The 21,326-nt window shown below is 38.2% G+C and overlaps 4 protein-coding genes across 5 annotated transcripts; all 4 read right to left on the reverse strand.

Annotated features, from left to right (window-relative positions):
• Positions 1-1,915: 1,915 nt before the first annotated feature.
• Positions 1,916-3,434, reverse strand: LOC100708805 (transcription factor HES-4-like). The gene is made up of 2 exons (XM_003447671.4): positions 3,288-3,434; positions 1,916-3,172 (listed from the first exon to the last, which is right to left on the reverse strand). The coding sequence occupies exons 1-2, from the start codon at positions 3,417-3,419 to the stop codon at positions 2,852-2,854; spliced, it is 453 nt and encodes a 150-aa protein (XP_003447719.2). The 5' UTR covers positions 3,420-3,434; the 3' UTR covers positions 1,916-2,851.
• A 5,988-nt stretch (positions 3,435-9,422) lies between these two features.
• Positions 9,423-12,726, reverse strand: LOC109202243 (transcription factor HES-5). Of its 2 annotated transcripts, none has more exons than XM_019359111.2 (3): positions 12,423-12,726; positions 10,806-12,069; positions 9,423-10,692 (listed from the first exon to the last, which is right to left on the reverse strand). In XM_019359111.2, the coding sequence occupies exons 2-3, from the start codon at positions 10,926-10,928 to the stop codon at positions 10,273-10,275; spliced, it is 543 nt and encodes a 180-aa protein (XP_019214656.2). In that variant the 5' UTR covers positions 10,929-12,069; positions 12,423-12,726; the 3' UTR covers positions 9,423-10,272. The 2 variants fall into 2 exon arrangements, with proteins under 2 accessions (XP_019214656.2, XP_025763385.1); XM_025907600.1 differs by having other exon boundaries at positions 10,806-12,088.
• A 279-nt stretch (positions 12,727-13,005) lies between these two features.
• On the reverse strand, positions 13,006-14,731 carry LOC109202143 (transcription factor HES-5-like). Its single transcript, XM_019358503.2, has 2 exons — positions 14,486-14,731; positions 13,006-14,370 (listed from the first exon to the last, which is right to left on the reverse strand). Exons 1-2 carry the CDS (start codon positions 14,606-14,608, stop codon positions 13,951-13,953), a joined length of 543 nt encoding a protein of 180 aa, XP_019214048.2. The 5' UTR covers positions 14,609-14,731; the 3' UTR covers positions 13,006-13,950.
• A 2,926-nt stretch (positions 14,732-17,657) lies between these two features.
• On the reverse strand, positions 17,658-19,320 carry LOC109202132 (transcription factor HES-5-like). Its single transcript, XM_019358482.2, has 2 exons — positions 19,135-19,320; positions 17,658-19,022 (listed from the first exon to the last, which is right to left on the reverse strand). The coding sequence occupies exons 1-2, from the start codon at positions 19,255-19,257 to the stop codon at positions 18,603-18,605; spliced, it is 543 nt and encodes a 180-aa protein (XP_019214027.2). The 5' UTR covers positions 19,258-19,320; the 3' UTR covers positions 17,658-18,602.
• Between the last annotated feature and the right edge of the window lie 2,006 nt (positions 19,321-21,326).

Raw genomic sequence — 21,326 nt, forward strand, 5'->3', positions numbered from 1 at the left:
CTATCATAGAGCTTAAATATCTTTTTTTATTTATCCAAAAACACACACGATTTGAAAACTCTGCCATAAGATCTTTGAATGCTGTATCTACACATTTAATTTAAATTACTCAATATTATATATTAAAATACTCAAGCCATCCAGATGCCACTGTGTCTTGTGACACGTGCCTTGTAACCACTGTGAGTAGCAGGTCGATCTCAGTTTCCCACACTTACCCCCGTGCTGTGGCCATTGAGCCACAAAGGGATTTTTGTCACAGATGCTGGTTGTGTGTTGTTATAGAGACAGTGAATTACATCACAAACCATCTGGTGGGAATGGATCCCATTGGTTGGCTGGGATAAAAACATTTGAAAAGATTATGTCAAAATAATTTCTACTTTAATTTTGACACATTTTGATCCTCGGTTCATATTTTTGACTGATAACTGACTGAGAGCTGGATTGAAATTTGGGGATTGTGATGGTGTGAGCCTTCCTGGGTGACAGAATTTTCATGAAGTGTGTCAAATCCCTTTGGAGAATTCACCGGCTGCTGGTGGAGTGATTGCCACTGAACTCTTGTCTCATGGGTTTTCCCACACTTCTGTCATTTGCCTAAAATAAGCATGCCCCGATTTACAAGTTAATTTTCATCTTGAAGATTATTTACCCATACTTCAATGTGTGAAAGCTGAAGTTAAATCATTCCAACAAATTGGAAAGGGACTTAGAATGCTTTACATCAGGAATGGGGAGGCCAGATACTGCAGCATACGAAGAAGCATACAGAGGTTCAACATCTGTAATAAGCGAATTCAACTACAGTAGGTTAACCTCAGCTAATAATGGGTAATGTTTGAGTATTTCTTCATCATCTGGCTTTTTGCTGAGATGCTAAATCTTTTGTAAAACCTTATGCTGTATATGTTAAGCCTGCAGGGCAGCTCACTGGTGTGGTGGTCAGCACTGATACTTGATATTAATAAGGTCAGAGTTTGCATGTGCACTTTTAATTAAAGACCTCTAGTTTGTTCAGTTTAACTTGGATCCACAAATACTTATGAAATCATCTCTGTGACAGGGATATTCTTCATTTAGGCTTGAACTTACAATAGGCGTTATGACGAATAGATTTTAGACCCCAAATAAATTTAACAACAATTGAATGTGTGACACGTTGCGCAGTTTGCACTGTCAATAACAAAATTATTGTTTCATAATTTTTCTTTATGAATTTCTTCACATCGTGTCTTTGATTTAAGTCCACACAAGACACTTCAACGATCTCTTGTTAAAATAGAGATTAACAATAAGAAATGACAATAAAAAAAAATGGTGTTACTGTTTTATGTAAAAAAGGAATGAACAAAATCATGGCCAAAAAGACAACAACAACAAAAAGATTGGAAATATGGAGTCAGGCTCCTTTTTATCCGCTGTCACTTCAGGGCAAAGGTCTGGATCTATTGTTCCTCTGAGGCTCTGTGAGTGAGTTTCTTCTGGTTTCCCACAGTTCGTCCTTTCAGTGCTTTCACTACAGGAACAATAGAAGTGTGTCTTAGTCTGCATGTCATTAGATTTAGTTTGTGATGGTTTCATGGAAGTGAAAGCTTTTACTTTAAACACACCAGAAACACTTGATTTTATCAAAGTAGCAGTGTCTAAAAAGTGTCTTTTATTTTTGTTTTAAAAACCCAAATATCCAGAAATTTCCCCTCATTAAAAAAAGGATTGAACCTTGTTTTTCTTTTGTATGCTCTAACCTAAATAGTTTTTAGACTGCAACATTTTTAATTGGATATGTAAATTAAACAAAGATCAGTGATAAACACCCCTTAAATTGACCTAAATTGGAAGTGAATGGAGTACATCTTATTACCATTACTTATGAAAACCACAACAAACAACAACATGGAAATAAAGTTTTCACTTGGCAGTGTTTGTTTATTTAACAAGAGCCACATAAAACAAAATGCTTTAAACAGGAAGTGATGATACATCACAACGACAACTTGTAGATTTCTACAAGACACACTGTACTCAGAGAGAGTGAAGGAACACCGTCTTTGTGAAAGACAAAATATTAACAGCATTTAAGAACACATTAATCAGTATTAAAACTATTAATATTGACCTTCAAACAGATCACATTTACATTCCCAAAAGAAAAAAAACACCTATCACAAAAAAGCTGACAGTATGAAACATTTTTCAATAAAATGCTAAAATATTAATCTTAAAACAGATTGTTTTTCAGTAATCACAAAGTGATCAGTGTTTATCAAAAGGTACAAATAATGTACCGTTTAATCCTCAGTGAATAGTAGGGGTTAAAATTGTCATATCAAGCCTTTTATAATTAAAAGGATAAACAACCGGATCTTAGAACAGATCCGTTTTGATATTAAATGGAGGTTAAGTCCATTATTACAATCAGTCCAGAAAAAGGACATTTAAATCTTAGATCACAATGGTCAAAAACAAACAAACAAAATACTACATTTGGTTCATGCAACATGCATGACATGAGGTTTTCTTTCTTAATGTGAAAGATGTCATTTCCTCAGGAAATGTCATCTTGCACAGAAAAAAAACAGACAAAAACTATAGTACTATATATACAACTATGTTACTATAACACGTACATTAGGCATTGATAATAATCGCTGATGCAATCAGATTTCATTCATGCTACATGCATGACAAGATGTTTTCTTCCTTAACACGAAAGGCTCTATTGCTGTCATTTCCTCAGGAAATGTCGTTTTGCACACACACAAGAACACAGAAAGTTCAAATAATTCAGTCCTGTCACGTTTGACCAATATGGTCTTTTTTTCTTGGTATTAACTCCAGTTTGTAGTGTCTACCATGGCCTCCAGAGGGCGCTGTTGATTGGACATTTGTTTTTGGTGATCATGTTCTGGACTGTGGAGCTCAGAGGAGAGAAGTCAGCCTCTTTCAGCTTCTCATCAGAGGCAGTCTGCAGCTTGTTGCAGTGCGTCAGCAGGTTTCTCTGCTGCTGTAGCTGTGTCAGGAAGCAAACGGTCATCTCCAGGATGTCTGCTTTCTCCAGTTTGGAGTCTGGCTGCTGTTTGAGGAACTCTGGACCCAGGAGAGACTTGAGCTGCTCAATGCAGGTGTTGATTCGCTCTCTGCGTAACTTCTCCACCAGAGGCTTTCTGAGCTGCAAAGAAGAGGAATAATGCAATTAATAAACGTGTTCGGGAGTTTTGTGTTAGCAAGAAAATATAATTGATAAAAAATTTTTAGAAAACAAATTCCACTAATTTTTAATTTACCTTGTGAGTCAGAGTCAGATGCTCCTCAGAACTGTTAAGTGCTGCAGGGATTTTAGGTGCCATGCCTGGATCTCTGTGCTGTGGAGATCTCTGTAGAGAGAATCTGGTCTCTGCTGGTTTCATCCCTCCCATTTATACTACAGCATCTCCATATGAATGTGTGGGTCTTAGTCTGGTTGAGGTTTCCCACAGTCTGAGCCAATCAGAGTGCTCTGCGAGACAATAAGGCATGTGGAGCCAGCAGCATGCTGCCGTTAATGCCTGGGGGATAATAGTGAGGTCTCAGGAGAACAGGTGGAAGACTGTGGGTAAACGAAGCGAGTGTAACAGATCTCTGTGTGATTATGGGAAAGGGGTGACCCTGTAGGGAAAGGAGATCTGCTGCCTGATACTGGGATCAATGGTTTTGACCGAGCACACGCTGATTATCCCATCACACGTCAGGGAAAAACATTCATGTTTTAATGTAAAAATTATGGGTAAAAATGAAATAATGGGATTAATGGTTTATTTTGCATGTGTTGTTTATAATGAGATTCATTTTAAGGGAAACTGTAAATCATCAATTTGATTTCAACTGATAATTTCATTTATACTATTGTATAAAGAGTTACAAATTTTTTTATATATATAAATATATATATTTTTTTTTTACAAATGCAAGAATATATTTTGGTGTTGTACTAATTAATTAAATCATAATGTCTCTGGAAAATGATCATGTAGCCGACCAGATGCAGTCATGTCTTTTGACACGTGCCGTATAGTCAGCATGAGTAGCAAGTTAATTTCAGTTTCCCACACCCGTGTTATTGTCAATGAACCACAAAAGAACTTCTGTTGCAGATGCTGTGGGTTGTTATAGAAACATGAGGTTACATCACTAACCACCTGGAGGGAAAGAATCTCATTGGCTGTCTTGGACAGTTGTTACAATTCAAATTTATAATAAAAAAAATCATTCTTAAAGTAATCAAATTAGGGTACAACTATTTGGAAAGTATTATTTTCAGTTTGCAATCAGCTACACATTTTATACCTCTAATGCTAATCATGATTACTGACCATCAACTACATCAAAATTTCACCTCTTAGGATCCAGGGGGTGGGGTGGTGGTGGTGGTGGTGGCAGTTTCATGAAGTGTGTTCAGTGCTTCTGGTGGATTAATTCACAACTGGTGGGGTGAATATGTCCTACTCTTTTCTCCAAAGTATTCAATTAACCATTAATAATTAAATAATAAAAAAAGAATAACTCTTGTGCCCTGTTGCAGGTTGAAAATTCTCCCACAGAATCATCTTTTAAAATATTTACCTATTAATCAATATGTAAAAATAAAACTGAATGTCATGCCCTGTCAAAATTGAGATAAATAACTTAAGCAAAAAATATTAACAGTATTAGATGGCCTTCAACTTTTTGTCACCCAAAGTTTACTTAAGCAACAAAAGGTCAGATGTTGCAGCAGCTGAAAAAAATATGCACAGCTGCAGCCTGTGGTTGGAATTAGATTATTTAGAAACTGAAGTTGTTTCCCCTTAACTTAAACCTCACATAGTCTTAAATGTAACGGGATACAGCTTCATCCTCTGTGCTAACTATGAGCTCTGGAACCTTTGTAGTTAAAACAAATATAACAACAACGGGTCCACTACAGCTGTGTCATTTAAAAAATGCTGTAACTAAATTTTTTAATTACTGTAATGTATTGCTAAATTATTTTGTAATAGTTTGACCTAAAAAATAAAGATCTATCTCAAACTCTGCAAATGAAACAGTTTACTGAACAAAATAAGTGGTATGATATATAAAAAACTAGAGTAACAGTTTTAATCAAAGGCTTGATGTTAAATTGATTGTCGTAAAAGAACAAACGTTTTAAGCTCTGTTCTTTCAGGGCTAAGGTCTGTATCTAATGGTCCAGAAGGGCTCTGCAGACAAGTTTATTCTGGTTGTTGACTATTCACTGCTTTTATTATTGACCGCCAGAGGGCGCTGTTGTTTGAACATTAGTTTTTGGTGATGCTGGTCTGGACGGTGGAGCTCAGAGGAGAGAGTCAGCCTTTCTCAGGTTCTTGTCAGAGCACCAGTGCAGCTTGTTGAAATGGGTCAGCAGGCTTCTCTGCTATCAGCTCTGCTATTGGCTCTGCTGCTGTAGCTTTGTTCAGGAAGCAAACAGTCATCTCCAGGATTTCTGCTTTCTCCAGTTTGGAGTCCGGCTGCTGTTTGAAGAACTCTGGACCCAGGATAAACTTCAGCTGCTCAACGCAGGACTTAATTCTGTCTTTGCACAACTTCTCCACCAGAGGCTTTCCCAGCTGCAGAAAGTAGAAAATACATTAAAAAAAATTGTTCAAGACTTTTGTTTTAGTGAAAAAGTATATCATTTATTAAAAGTTTTTGACAATTGCATCAATTTTTGATTTACCTTATGAGTTGGAGTCACTTTCTCCTGATAGTTGATCATTGCAGTAGTGACTGTAGTTGGATCGCTGTGCTGTAAAGGTCTCAGTGGACAGAACCTGATTTCTGGTGTCATCCCTCCCATTTATACTTCACCATCTCTATATGAATGTGTGGGTCTTTCCCTGCTTGAGTTTTCTCAGTCTGAGCCAATCAGAGAGATATAAGGCATGGTCAGTGGCATCATGCTCCTGTTATTGCCCAGGGAACAATGGTTAGAGATCAGGGGAACAGGCGATAGACTCTGGGACACAGAGGTACTCCCAGAGCTCTATCTGAATCTCAGAAAATAGAAACCCTGTAAAGAAAACTAATATCCCATTTTGTCAATGGGAGTAACACGTTAATCTGGGTTTCCCACACTGACTCCCTGTGCTGTTGTCAGTGAGCCACAAAGAGACTTTAGTGGCAGATGCTGCCTGTGTGTTGCTGTAGAAAGAAAGCATTGCATCACCAACCATCTGGAGGGAAAAGATCCCATTGGTTGGCTCTGAGTGGTTGTAAAATTTGAAATTGTGGTGAAAATTTGCCATAATCAGAGTAGTTTCACATCATATTTTCAGGTTGCAATCACTGTCACACATTGTGAATTATGACTGATTAATGACCATCAACCACATCAGAATTTTAGTATTCAAGATTCCTGGTGGATAGCAGCAATATCATAGAACTACAATGACATAAAAACCAATTCATTTGCAGCTGTCTGAGTGATTTGTATTTCCACAATTATTTAACTAATAGAAATAAGCACAAGCTAATATGTAAGTTAAAATCCACAGCCTGTCCGTTATTGGCTCCACTCTGTAGGTGTCTACCATGGTCTCCAGAGGCCACTTTTGAAGACATTCTTGTCTTTGGTGATGCTGGTTTGGACTCACAGGAGCCACTTTTTCCAGTTTGGAGTCTGGATGCTGTTTAAGGAACTCTGGACCAAGGAAAGACTTAAGCTGCTCAGTGGAAGTGTTGATTTCCTCTCTATGTAACTTCTCCACAAAAGGATTTCTGATCTGCATAAAGAATACCAAGATCATCAAATAACCAGTTGGTGACTGTCATTTCATCAAACAAAACAAATCATGTTCTGTTTGTTCTACTGAATCCTAAATTTACCTTGTGGGTCAGAGGGTTTCTTAGCATAGATGATTGCTGCAGTGATTACAGGTGCCACCTGTGGTTCTTTATCCTGTACTCTGTACTCAGAATCTGACCTGGGTCAGCAGCATTCACAGGGGACAGTAGTTTAGTATCAGGGAAACAGCTGGAGGATTTTGTGCTGTGCAGTCAGTGGGAGTTAGCTAAACAAGCTAAACTTAGTTTTCCGCACTGGTTTTCTGTACAGAACAGACCCTTGGAGGGAAAGAGTCTGGTTGGGTCATTCTGACATACCATGAAAAGACGTGGACGTGATGCTTTCTGCTTTTAATTATGTTCATTCTTTTTCACCTCAAAAAAGGTGTCAATGCTGTACATTAATCACTGAAAGGTGTGTGTGTGTGTGTGTGTGTGTGTGTGTGTGTGTTGGGTGGGTGGGTGATGGGGTGTTCATGGGGATTGCTGAAGTGTGCCAAATCCCTTTGCAGTAATAAAAAGCTGCTGGTGCTTTTGCCACAGTCCCCCAAAATTAGCAGGTGCCTGCCTACAAATAGACTTTCATTAATGGACTGCACACGTGCAGGTGCTACACAGTGGATGAGCTTCTCAGCAAATAATTGCCCATTAAGCCTTGAATGCATTTCTTGAACCCCAGGATATACATCTATAACACATTTTGAGTTTGATCAAGCATTGTTTATTTAAACTATTGTTTGTAATGATAAAGGAATTGTTTCCTTTTGGAAAGCCAACAGATATCATAAGCACTATACTGTAACTTGGACTTCAGCTGTTATTCTCTTAGTTAGAAAAAGAAAAAGTATGATGGCCCATGTGATTTTGTAATTTGAGGGGGTTTAGACTCCTGATTCCTTGTTAATCTGTCAGGGCAAAGGTCTGGATCTATTGTCCCACAGCAGCTATGTGAGTGAGTTTTGCCTGGTTTCCCACACACTTCCCTTTCACTGCTTTCACTGGAAGAACAATAGAAGTGTGCCTCATTATACAACACATTAGATACATTGTCTGAGGTCCTTAAAAAGGGACATGTTTAAAGTTACATTTTTAAAAAAATGAAAACATGCACGAATGCACAAAAACATGAATTGGTTTGATGGCTTAATGTTGTTCAATTAACTACAGTGACACAAAACGAATAATTCAGCTTCATTAAATGAGTTTGGATTAAATTGCTTCAGACTTTGATAATTTAGTGAAACAAAACACGTGTAGTTTGATTGTCTGTTAAATTTCTTGAAAATTGATAGCTTGGTTTAAACATGAATTTATATAAAATTATACATTTATATAAATTGGCATGTTTTTTAAAAATATTTATGTTAAACGTCAACAAAAAAAAACATGTCTGCTCGCTGTACTGAACAGAGAAACAGCTGTCTTTATAAAAGACACAAACAGATTGTGTTTCACATAAAGCAAGGTAGATGTTTACAAAGTCATATGCACCAATTCACGACTTTGTAGCTACAAGTTCACACTGTAAACTATAATAATACTATGTAATCATGAAATGTTTTTTGTATTTGAGTTTTCTGTATGCCGTTTTCAAACCTTTTCTCTCTCTTTGAATTTATTGTGAGTGCTGAAAATTGCTAGTAGGAGCTGGACAAAGTCATCTTGTCCACGTCACATCTGTGTCCTCTGTCTTTGGTTTGTCTGCTCTCGGTTTCCCACACTCAGTATTGAATAATGTGGTCAGTGCATGACAAAAGGACCCTGAAAAGAGCTTATGTAAAGGTTTGGCTGTGCTTTGACTGAAACAGTGTGACGTCACTAACCATCTGGAGGGAAAGTACATGATTGGTTGGCATGACCGGGCCTGATCAAAATCCAAAACTATTGTCAAAACCAAATCTTTTTTTATAACTAAAATAATCTGCACCTAACTATTACACTTGATGGGGAAAATTTGGAATACACATAATCAACTAGTGCTCGATAGTTAAGGACTCACAGCCTACCTTGGTTCTAAAGTGTTCCAACAATCCACCACTGAAAGGATGTTAGTGACACATTTTATGTACATTAATTTTGGACACTGATTAATAAAAATAAATATTTGCCATGTTAAAACAGCTTTATATTTAGCAACATAGGAACATACAGGAAGATATCAATATGTTACAACTGGTTATTAAGTATCTTAACACCTATATGTTTAACATGATCAGTTTTCAGTATTATGCCACCATATTGCATTTCACTCTGTCTACCAAGGACAGAGATCAACATTCATTGTCCCCACTGGGGCTCTGTGAGTGAGTTTCTTCTGGTTTCCCACACTGCATCCTTTCACTGCTTTCACAGGAAGAACAATGGAAGCGTGTCTCCTTACCCATAACATTAAAAGACAATAGTTATCGTTGAAGTTTTGGCCCTCCCATGGCCTGGGGACTGCTCCAAAGTGGTGGCCAATAATTTGTTGATATTTGAAGCTGAAGAAAAAAAACACAAAATATTTATGTTTGAATTTTTATATTTAAATGAAGTCCTCTTCTAGTTGTGAATTTCCACTTTTTGATTGAATTATGGATTGACAAATGAACAAAACCTTGTATGATCACAATATTCCTTTATTAAGACACACTCAGTATTAACATTTTATAAAGTCTCCAACTGGAGGTAGATAGAGGTGATGATACATCACAACAGCCTGGTAACAACAGACACTGTACTCAAAATGAGTGGAGGATCAGTCATCTTTACAAAAGACACCAACAGCATGACATGAATCTTCATATCAGACTTTCATAAAACATGCTCCAAAGGGCATCATCTTAAAACAATCACAAAGTGATCCAAATAAGTCAATCCACTGTCTATACAGTGTATTTATCAACTTAACTGCATTTAATTGATACACTAATGATTCTAAAAATGAAAAATAATCTGACATTGTGTCATTCCCATAGGAATTATTTTTTGTAGTTTTTTTTTACATGAAAAAGCAGAATAACAGGTTAAGAAAACATCTGTACATACAGAAGAAAGTTTTCTGAAGCAGAATTCTGTAATCTTTAACCAACATGGTCTTTCATGTTGACATGATGCTTTCTGTCTTTAGTCAAAAGTTATTGTTTGGGTCAATAACAAACTAAAGATAACAAATGTTAATATAACATCATCAGTACCTGAAGAGTAGGTATTATTAATAATTGCAGATGCAATCAGATTTCATTCATGCAATGTGCATGACAAGATATTTTGTTTCAAAAAACAAAATATGTTGTTTCTTTGATTTCCTCAGGAAAAAAATCTTCCACTAAAAACAAAACAAAGTAAACTGTTCTGTATGAACAAGAGGAAAAATCTTAAAAATCTCTGAATTTCAGAAGAACTCTGCTCTGAATTCTTTAACCAATATGATCATTGAAGTTAGTAAGGCTGATTGAAGTCTGTAGGTTTCTACCACGGCCTCCAGAGGGAGCTGGTGACTGTGTTGTCTTTGGTGATGCTGGTCTGGACTGTGTAGCTCAGAGGAGAGAAGTCAGCCTCACTCAGGCTTTTATCAGAGGAAGTGTGCAGCTGGTTGATGTGGTTCAGCAGGTTTCTCTGGGACTGAGTCTTCACCTCCACCTTTGACAGGAAGTTCACCATCTCTTGGGCACATCTGGAATAGCCCTTGTCAAGAACTGCTGAGTCTGCGGCCTGACGCTGCTGCTGCAGTCTAGTCAGGATGCTAACGGTCATCTCCAGGATGTCTGCCTTCTCCAGTTTGGAGTCTGGCTGCTGTTTGAGGAACTTTGGACCCAGGAGAGACTTGAGCTGTTCAATACTGCTGTTGATTCTCTCTCTGCGGATCTTCTCCACCAGAGGCTTTGTGAGCTGCAAGAAGAAGAACAAAGTCATTAATGAAATAGTTCAGGTGAACAGGTTTAGCTTTATCAAATGCAATCTTTAAAGAATAATGGATGACATTCAGATGATCTCCAATTTACCTTATGAGTCAAAGTCACATGATCCTGAGAATTAGTCATTACTGGAGTGAGTGTAGGTGCCATGGCTGGATCTCTGTGCTGTAGAGGTCTCTGTAGAGAGACTCTGATCTCTGCTGCCTTCATCCCTCCTATTTATACTCCCACATCTCCATATGAATGTGTGGGTCTTGGTCTGACTGGAGTTTCTCACAGTTTTGACCAATCAGAGAGCTGTCCATTAGAGGAAAGAAATCTTGCCCACCACATGCTCAGTGGTCATATTAGTAGGGGACAATTGATACATCCCAAGGGAACAGATGGAGCACTCTTGGGTGGGTGGGTGTGTCAGCGTAAAAGACTCAGAAAGCTCTGTGTGAATCTGGGAAAGTGGTGACCCTGCAGAGAGGATTAATCTGCTACCTGATGCTGAGATCAGGGACTTTGACTCGGCACACGCTTTTCAAATCAAACTGTTTCTCTGATTAAGATAACTTTTCATTTCTCACCTGACACCCACTTAGTGTCATTGATTATCCTGAAAGTAACATTACTGGTTCTCACACAAACCCAATCAGACATCAGATGGTCTGTGGGTATTTCTATGGAAAAAAAATCATTTAATGTCAGATCTGATCTTTTCCTTCTCACATAAGGTTCAACTCATGTGGCAAAGTGACCAAATTCATTTCCCAAGTGCTGAAGGACACTAGAAAACAATATCAGTGATAATAATGAACAGTACTGTTTCATTTTAATATATAGAATGGATTTATCTCAGTTTTTCTGATGTCCAGATGTAGCAGGTGTGTTTTTTGCCTTTCAGTTTGTGGTTGGTGTGAGCAGATAGTTGCCCTCACTTTCCCACACTCAGTGCTGAATGATGTGGTCAGTGCACTACAAAGGACTTTGAAAGGAGCTTTTGTGATGGTCGGTGGTCGTGTGCTCCAACAGAGACAGAGTCTGACGTCACCAACCATCTGGAGGGAAACAACATGATTGGTTGCCTCAAAATTTACTCAAATTTCAAAAGTGGAATATATTTTCTTTCTGTAATAATATACAATTCATGATCCTCTATTTCAGTTTACATTTGGACAAAGTCTGAAATTTGCCCATCATGAAACTTTCATGTTTTCACATGCTCCAAATCTCATGTTCTGAAATGCAGGAGAAGGTCAAGGCAGCTGTTTCCTGAAGTGTGCCAAATCCCTCTGGACAATAGTCAGACACCCATGTGGTGAAGAATGCAAATCAACTTGAACTGTGACCCTCCTTCTCTTTGGTCCTGGAGAAGAAAAAGGCTCCTGAAGATTTAATATTATTCTCCATGTACAATATGTATGGATCTGTGTGAATTCTGGTAAATATATGTATAATACATTGAAACAGCAGGTTACAGTTGGTGGGTGAAAAAATCAAAAACATTTCAAAGTTACCATCATGAAAATGCATATAGATATCGTAATTTCATAAATTCTTCCATTAAATTAAAACTGAATTATTTCTTAAGTGCTACAAAACTTTGGGGATCAGCAAATATTTTTCATGTTATTTTAATTCTTGGTATGTTTAAAAGTAAGTCATCTCATGCAAATATGCTGTTGTTCTCCATCATCAGTTTTCATTCCATCATATTACCTTTCAACATGTTTCTCCTCAGGACAGAGGTCAGCATCTGTTGTCCCACTGGGGCTCTGTGAGTGAGTTTCTTCTGGTTTCCCACACTCTGTCCTTTACTGTTTCACTGGAACAACAATAGGAGTGTGTCCCCTTACCCATCATGTGACGAGACAATAGTTATCATGAAAGTTTTAGCCTGCACATAAGGACTGCTCCAAAAATGGTGACTGCTTAAGCTGAACATAATAGTAATATTTTCACTTCATTGGATCACTTCGGTCAAGCTATTGCATATAGAAAAACTCACATAATAATTATAACTCATCAGATGTCTTAATTTGATTTAAATGTTATTGTATTTTAATATCTATGACATTTGTATAAGAATAAAGCTCCAGATATGATCATGAAACCCTCACCTGTCACCCTACCACACCCTAGTCCAGGTGTGAGCTTTGCTGTTTTTAAAATTATATAGTGATATTGCCATAAAAAGAATGTATTGGATGCCTGGATGAGTGATCCACAATAATTACAAGACATATATGCATAACATGGAATATGACTTCAACAGAAACACTTTGATGTAATTTCAGTGGTTGTTTATTAAGATAAACAGTGTGTCAAGTTTATATAAAAGCTCAACTGAGAGTAAGATAAATGATGATGCATCACAACAATAACTTGGTAACATCACCAAGACACTGCACTCAAAATGAGTGGGGGACCAATCATCTTTACAAAAGACACAAACATTATGACATGACTCTTCATATCACATTTTCATAAAATACACTTTTGAATAAGCACAAACTGCACTTTATAACAAAGTCAAAGAACAAAGGGATTCTACAACGAATCACATTAAAATAATCACAAAGTGATACGAATAGCAGAACCAAATCCACTGACTTTACAGTGTCAGGTATATAATCCTCTTAAACAAAGGACAAAAATAAGTCTGGCTCTGATAACAGAGCAATGCAGAATAATCACAAAGATTAAAATTAGTTGAAAAGAAACGCCTGAGCAAAGGTCAAGCAATTGTGTGTTATCAACATGATAAAATTCAAGAAGTAATAAACTTCATTTCAACGTAAATCACCACAATGTGATGCACATTTTTACATACACTGCTAGTAAACATTAGCAGTAAATGCAAAGTGGAACAAGAATGTCAAATGTTCTTTCTTAATATGAAAGAGGAGCTTGTTTCATTCTTTCCATAGGAAATGTTTGTTACATGAACATGTGAATTACGCCTGGTTTTACAAACACCTTCTGTACATACAGAAGAAAAAGTTCCTTTGATCTTTGACCAACGTGGTCTCTAAACATCTCTGTGGTATGACAAGAGGTTTTCTCTCTGGCTTGAAAGATGTTGTTGGTATCATTTCCTCAGGAAATATCATCTTGCATGAAGAACAAAACAAAGAAAAACCTTCTGTACATACAGAAGAACAAGTTTTTGAATTTTCTTTTCCTGCAATCGTTGACCAATATGATCAGTGTAGATGATCTAGTAGTGATTCCAGTCTGTAGGTTTCTACCACGGCCTCCAGAGGGAGCTGGTGACTGTGTTGTCTTTGGTGATGCTGGTCTGGACTGTGTAGCTCAGAGGAGAGAAGTCAGCCTCACTCAGGCTTTTATCAGAGGAAGTGTGCAGCTGGTTGATGTGGTTCAGCAGGTTTCTCTGGGACTGAGTCTTCACCTCCACCTTTGACAGGAAGTTCACCATCTCTTGGGCACACCCGGAATAGCCCTTATCAACAGGTGCTGAGTCTGCGGCCTGACGCTGCTGCTGCAGTCTTCTCAGGATGCTAACGGTCATCTCCAGGATGTCTGCCTTCTCCAGTTTGGAGTCTGGCTGCTGTTTGAGGAACTCTGGACCCAGGAGAGACTTGAGCTGTTCAATACTGCTGTTGATTCTCTCTCTGCGGATCTTCTCCACCAGAGGCTTTGTGAGCTGCAAGAAGAAGAAGAAAGTCATTAATGAAATAGTTCAGGTGAACAGGTTAAGCTTTATCAAATGCAATCTTTAAAGAATAATGAATGACATTCTGATCTGATCTCCAATTTACCTTATGAGTCAGAGCGAGATGTTGCTGAGAATTAGTCATTACTGGAGAGACTGTAGATGCCATGGCTGGATCTCTGTGCTGTAGAGGTCTCTGTAGAGAGACTCTGATCTCTGCTGCCTTCATCCCTCCTATTTATACTCCCACATCTCCATATGAATGTGTGGGTCTTGGTCTAACTGGAGTTTCTCACAGTTTTGACCAATCAGAGAGCTGTCCATTAGAGAAAAGAAATCTTGCCCACCACATGCTCAGTGGTCATATTAGTAGAGGACAATTGATACATCCCAAGGGAGCAGATGGAGCACTTTTGGGTGGGTGTGTCAGCGTCAAAGACTCAGAAAGCTCTGTGTGAATCTGGGAAAGTGGTGACCCTGCAGAGAGGATTAATCTGCTACCTGATGCTGCGATCAGTGACTTTGACTCGGCACACGCTTTTCAAATCAAACTGTTTCTCTGATTAAGATAACTTTTCATTTCTCACCTGACACCCACTTAGTGTCATTGATTATCCTGAAAGTAACATTTTTTGGTTCTCACACAAACTCAATCACACATCTGACTGTCTGTGGGTATTTCTATTGTAAAAATCATTTAGAATTAGAATTAGAATTAGAATTCAACTTTATTGTCATTGCACATGTCACAGGTACAGGGCAACGAAATGCAGTTTGCATCCATCCAGAAAGTGCTTTAGCCGTGATATAGATATATTACAATATAAATTAGCAATAATAGAGATGTGTAAGTATATTACAGAAATGGGTCTATTATGGTATGTTATAATGTACACAGTGTGAAGTATGTTATGAATAATCTAACTATAAGTATGTACAGGCTGTAGTGAGTACAAGCTATGTACAGGCTATGAACAGGATATAAATATGAAATAAAAACTATACAGAAATCTGAGATATACAGTTATACAGAATGTCGACTATGTAAGTTATAAACAGTTGTGGGATTAAAAATTATCGTATGTACAGAATGATTATCTACACAGAACTATACAGTCGTGGTAAAGTGCTAGTGGTTGTGGGTGTGTGTATGTTCAGTCCATGAGTTTAACGTGGGTCAGATGTCAGGAGGCAGAGTTCAGGAGTCTGACAGCTGTGGGGAAGAAGCTGTTCCGGTACCTGGTGGTCTTAGTCCGGAGGCTCCTGTAGCACCTCCCAGAGGGCAGGAGGGTGAAGAGTCCATGTGATGGGTGACTGGGGTCTTTGATGATTTTCCCAGCCCTTTTCAGACACCGCTTCCTGTAGATGTCCTTTATGGCAGGAAGTGGTGCTCCGGCGATGCGCTGGGCAGTTTTCACGACCCTCTGCAACGCCTTCCGGTCCGAGGCAGAGCAGTTCCCGTACCAGACTGTTATACAGTTGGTCAGGATGCTCTCGATGGTGCAGCGATAGAAGTTCACCAGGATGTCTGAGGACAGGTGGTTCTTCCTCAGAGTCCTCAAGAAGAAGAGGCGCTGGTGAGCCTTCTTGACCAGCTTGGAGCAGTTGGTCGTCCAGATGAGATCCTCAGAGATGTGGACTCCCAGGAACTTGAAGCTGCTCACACGCTCCACAGCCATCCCTTTAATGTCAGATCTGATCTTTTCCTTCTCACATAAAGTTCAACTCATGTGGCAAAGTGATCAAATTCATTTCCCAAGGACACTAGAAAACAATATCAGTGATAATAATGAACAGTACTGTTTCATTATAACATATCGAATGGATTTGTCTCAGTTTTTCTGATGTCCAGATGTAGCAGGTGTGTTTTTTGCCTTTCAGTTTGTGGTTGGTGTGAGCAGATAGTTGCCCTCACTTTCCCACACTCAGTGCTGAATGATGTGGTCAGTGCACTACAAAGGACTTTGAAAGGAGCTTTTGTGATGGTCGGTGGTCGTGTGCTCCAACAGAGACAGAGCCTGACGTCACCAACCATCTGGAGGGAAACAACATGATTGGTTGCCTCAAAATTTACTCAAATTTCAAAAGTGGAATATATTTTCTTTCTGTAATAATATACAATTCATGATCCTCTATTTCAGTTTACATTTGGACAAAGTCTGAAATTTGCCCATCATGAAACTTTCATGTTTTCACATGCTCCAAATCTCATGTTCTGAAATGCAGGAGAAGGTCAAGGCAGCTGTTTCCTGAAGTGTGCCAAATCCCTCTGGACAATAGTCAGACACCCATGTGGTGAAGAATGCAAATCAACTTGAACTGTGACCCTCCTTCTCTTTGGTCCTGGAGACGAGAAACCCCCTCAAGATATAATTTTATTCTCCATGTACAATATGTATGGATCTGTGTGAATTCTGGTAAATATATGTGTTATAGATTGAAACAGTAGGTCACAGTTTGTGGGTGAAAAAATCCACAAATATTTATCAGTTACCATCATGAAAATGCATATAGATATCGTAATTTCATAAATTCTTCCATTAAATTAAAACTGAATTATTTCTTAAGTGCACTAAACTTTGGAGATCAGCAAATATTTTTCATGTTATTTTAATTCTTGGTATGTTTAAAAGTAAGTCATCTCATGCAAATATGCTGTTGTTCTCCATCATCAGTTTTCATTCCATCATATTACCTTTCAACATGTTTCTCCTCAGGACAGAGGTCAGCATCTGTTGTCCCACTGGGGCTCTGTGAGTGAGTTTCTTCTGGTTTCCCACACTCTGTCCTTTACTGTTTCACTGGAACAACAATAGGAGTGTGTCCCCTTACCCATCATGTGACGAGACAATAGTTATCATGAAAGTTTTAGCCTGCACATAAGGACTGCTCCAAAAATGGTGACTGCTTAAGCTGAACATAATAGTAATATTTTCACTTCATTGGATCACTTCGGTCAAGCTATTGCATATAGAAAAACTCACATAATAATTATAACTCATCAGATGTCTTAATTTGATTTAAATGTTATTGTATTTTAATATCTATGACATTTGTATAAGAATAAAGCTCCAGATATGATCATGAAACCCTCACCTGTCACCCTACCACACCATAGTCCAGGTGTGAGCTTTGCTGTTTTTAAAATTATATAGTGATATTGCCATAAAAAGAATGTATTGGATGCCTGGATGAGTGATCCACAATAATTACAAGACATATATGCATAACATGGAATATGACTTCAACAGAAACACTTTGATGTAATTTCAGTGGTTGTTTATTAAGATAAACAGTGTGTCAAGTTTATATAAAAGCTCAACTGAGAGTAAGATAAATGATGATGCATCACAACAATAACTTGGTAACATCACCAAGACACTGCACTCAAAATGAGTGGGGGACCAATCATCTTTACAAAAGACACAAACATTATGACATGACTCTTCATATCACATTTTCATAAAATACACTTTTGAATAAGCACAAACTGCACTTTATAACAAAGTCAAAGAACAAAGGGATTCTACAACGAATCACATTAAAATAATCACAAAGTGATACGAATAGCAGAACCAAATCCACTGACTTTACAGTGTCAGGTATATAATCCTCTTAAACAAAGGACAAAAATAAATCTGGCTCTGATAACAGAGCAATGCAGAATAATCACAAAGATTAAAATTAGTTGAAAAGAAACGCCTGAGCAAAGGTCAAGCAATTGTGTGTTATCAACATGATAAAATTCAAGAAGTAATAAACTTCATTTCAACGTAAATCACCACAATGTGATGCACATTTTTACATACACTGCTAGTAAACATTAGCAGTAAATGCAAAGTGGAACAAGAATGTCAAATGTTCTTTCTTAATATGAAAGAGGAGCTTGTTTCATTCTTTCCATAGGAAATGTTTGTTACATGAACATGTGAATTACGCCTGGTTTTACAAACACCTTCTGTACATACAGAAGAAAAAGTTCCTTTGATCTTTGACCAACGTGGTCTCTAAACATCTCTGTGGTATGACAAGAGGTTTTCTCTCTGGCTTGAAAGATGTTGTTGGTATCATTTCCTCAGGAAATATCATCTTGCATGAAGAACAAAACAAAGAAAAACCTTCTGTACATACAGAAGAACAAGTCTTTGAATTTTCTTTTCCTGCAATCGTTGACCAATATGATCAGTGTAGATGATCTAGTAGTGATTCCAGTCTGTAGGTTTCTACCACGGCCTCCAGAGGGAGCTGGTGACTGTGTTGTCTTTGGTGATGCTGGTCTGGACTGTGTAGCTCAGAGGAGAGAAGTCAGCCTCACTCAGGCTTTTATCAGAGGAAGTGTGCAGCTGGTTGATGTGGTTCAGCAGGTTTCTCTGGGACTGAGTCTTCACCTCCACCTTTGACAGGAAGTTCACCATCTCTTGGGCACATCTGGAATAGCCCTTATCAACAGGTGCTGAGTCTGCGGCCTGACGCTGCTGCTGCAGTCTTCTCAGGAAGCAAACGGTCATCTCCAGGATGTCTGCCTTCTCCAGTTTGGAGTCTGGCTGCTGTTTGAGGAACTCTGGACCCAGGAGAGACTTGAGCTGTTCAATACTGCTGTTGATTCTCTCTCTGCGGATCTTCTCCACCAGAGGCTTTGTGAGCTGCAAGAAGAAGAACAAAGTCATTAATGAAATAGTTCAGGTGAACAGGTTAACTTTATCAAACACAATCTTTAAAGAATAATGAATGACATTCTGATAATCTCCAATTTACCTTATGATTCAGAGTCACATGATCCTGAGAATTAGTCATTACTGGAGTGAGTGCAGGTGCCATGGCTGGATCTCTGTGCTGTAGAGGTCTCTGTAGAGAGACTCTGATCTCTGCTGCCTTCATCCCTCCTATTTATACTCACACATCTCCATATGAATGTGTGGGTCTTGGTCTAACTGGAGTTTCTCACAGTTTTGACCAATCAGAGAGCTGTCCATTAGAGAAAAGAAATCTTGCCCACCACATGCTCAGTGGTCATATTAGTAGAGGACAATTGATACATCTCAAGGGAGCAGATGGAGCACTCTTGGGTGGGTGGGTGTGTCAGCGTAAAAGACTCAGAAAGCTCTGTGTGAATCTGGGAAAGTGGTGACCCTGTAGAGAGGATTAATCTGCTGCCTGATGCTGAGATCAGTGACTTTGACTCGGCACACGCTTTTCAAATCAAACTGTCAAAGCTGTCAATGAATTAAATATCAATTATCTGTGTTGAAGTCTGTACAAATATACATATTACTGACCAAGAACATAGTTGAAGATTGTGTCTCGCTCTAAACAGCACAAATCTAAAATTTTATTGGTCAAAATTTAAATGCCTTCTGAACAGAGTATGCTCACATATGAACTGCAGACAGTGTGGATATAATCAGATCCTCACATGCAAATTTTCCTTTTGTCGGATCTAACACACAACTGGAGTTTCTCTGATTAAGATAACTTTTCATTTCTCACCTGACACCCACTTAGTGTCATTGATTATCCTGTCAGTAACATTTTTGGTTCTCACACAAATTCAATCAGACATCAGATGGTCTGAGGGTATTTCTATGGAAAAAAATATTTAATGTCAGATCTGATCTCTTCCTTCTCACATAAGGTTCAACTCATCTTGTAAAGTGACTAAATTCATTTCCCAAGTGCTGAAGGACACTAGAAAACAATATCAGTGATAATAATGAAAAGTATTGTTTCATTATAACATATAGAATGCATTTATCTCAGTTTTTCTGATGTCCAGATGTAGCAGGTGTGTTTTTTGCCTTTCAGTTTGTGGTTGGTGTGAGCAGATAGCTGCCCTCACTTTCCCACACTCAGCACTGAATGATGTGGTCAGTACACTACAAAGGAGTTTTGTGATGGTCGGTGGTCGTGTGCTCAACCAGAGACAGAGGCCGACATCACCAACCATCTGGAGGGAAACAACATGATTGGTTTCCTTCAAATATGCTAAAATTTGAAAAGATGATTCAAATACATTCAGATTCTTTGATAATACAAAACTTGGTTTTCTGTTTTTCAGTTTGCAGTTTGGTTAAATTCACTTAACTCATATTTTATCACAAACAGATGCTTCAGAGTATAAACGAGGTGGTCGACGCAGCTGTTTTCTGAAGTGTGCCAAATTCCTCTGGACAATAGTCCGGCACTCGTGCATGGTTAGGATGCAAATCAACTTGAACTGTTACCATCTCTGTCTGAGGTTTCCCACCCTTTCTTCATTAGTGAAAGTTTGTCCCACTGGGTCTCTGAGAGTAAGTTTTGTCTATTTTCCCCTAATCTATCTTTTTACTGCTTTTTCTGGTGGATCAGTACAGTTTTGTCTGAATGCTTCATTTAGAAGGCATGTCGCATAACGTTTTCAAATTCCAACAGATCAAACTGGCCACATTTTCCAACCTAAATAACTACACAAAGGAAACTTCCTCTTGGAGTTTAACTTAACTTATGACCCATTGCATTTAAACAAAAAAAAAGTGACAACTCAGTCTGTCATAAATGTTTTTTATTTAGGAATATTCTCATTGTTCCACCAGACTTGTTAAACCATATGCTACATAGTAAATCGAAACACTCATTCAATGTCTATATTGTGAAAACTATAAGGAAACTGAGATCATATACAAAGTGTGTATCATTTCAAAAACACGCAACATTGCATTTAAAAATCAAATTAGTTAAAAGGAAAATGCTAATGTTTTTTTTAATGAAGTCATCCTATCCAGCTGTAACAGATGTACCATCTGTCTTGTGGGTTGTAGTTGGTGTGAGCAGATAGTTGCTCCACATTCCCACACTCAGTGTTGAATGAGTGGTAAGTGCACCACAAAGGTCTTTGAAAACAGCTTTTGTCATGGTCGGTGGTTGTGTGCTCAGACAGAGACAGAGTCTGATGTCACCAACCATCTGGAGGG

Source organism: Oreochromis niloticus, linkage group LG5 (genome assembly GCF_001858045.2).
Source record: "Oreochromis niloticus isolate F11D_XX linkage group LG5, O_niloticus_UMD_NMBU, whole genome shotgun sequence".
NCBI lineage: Eukaryota > Metazoa > Chordata > Actinopteri > Cichliformes > Cichlidae > Oreochromis > Oreochromis niloticus.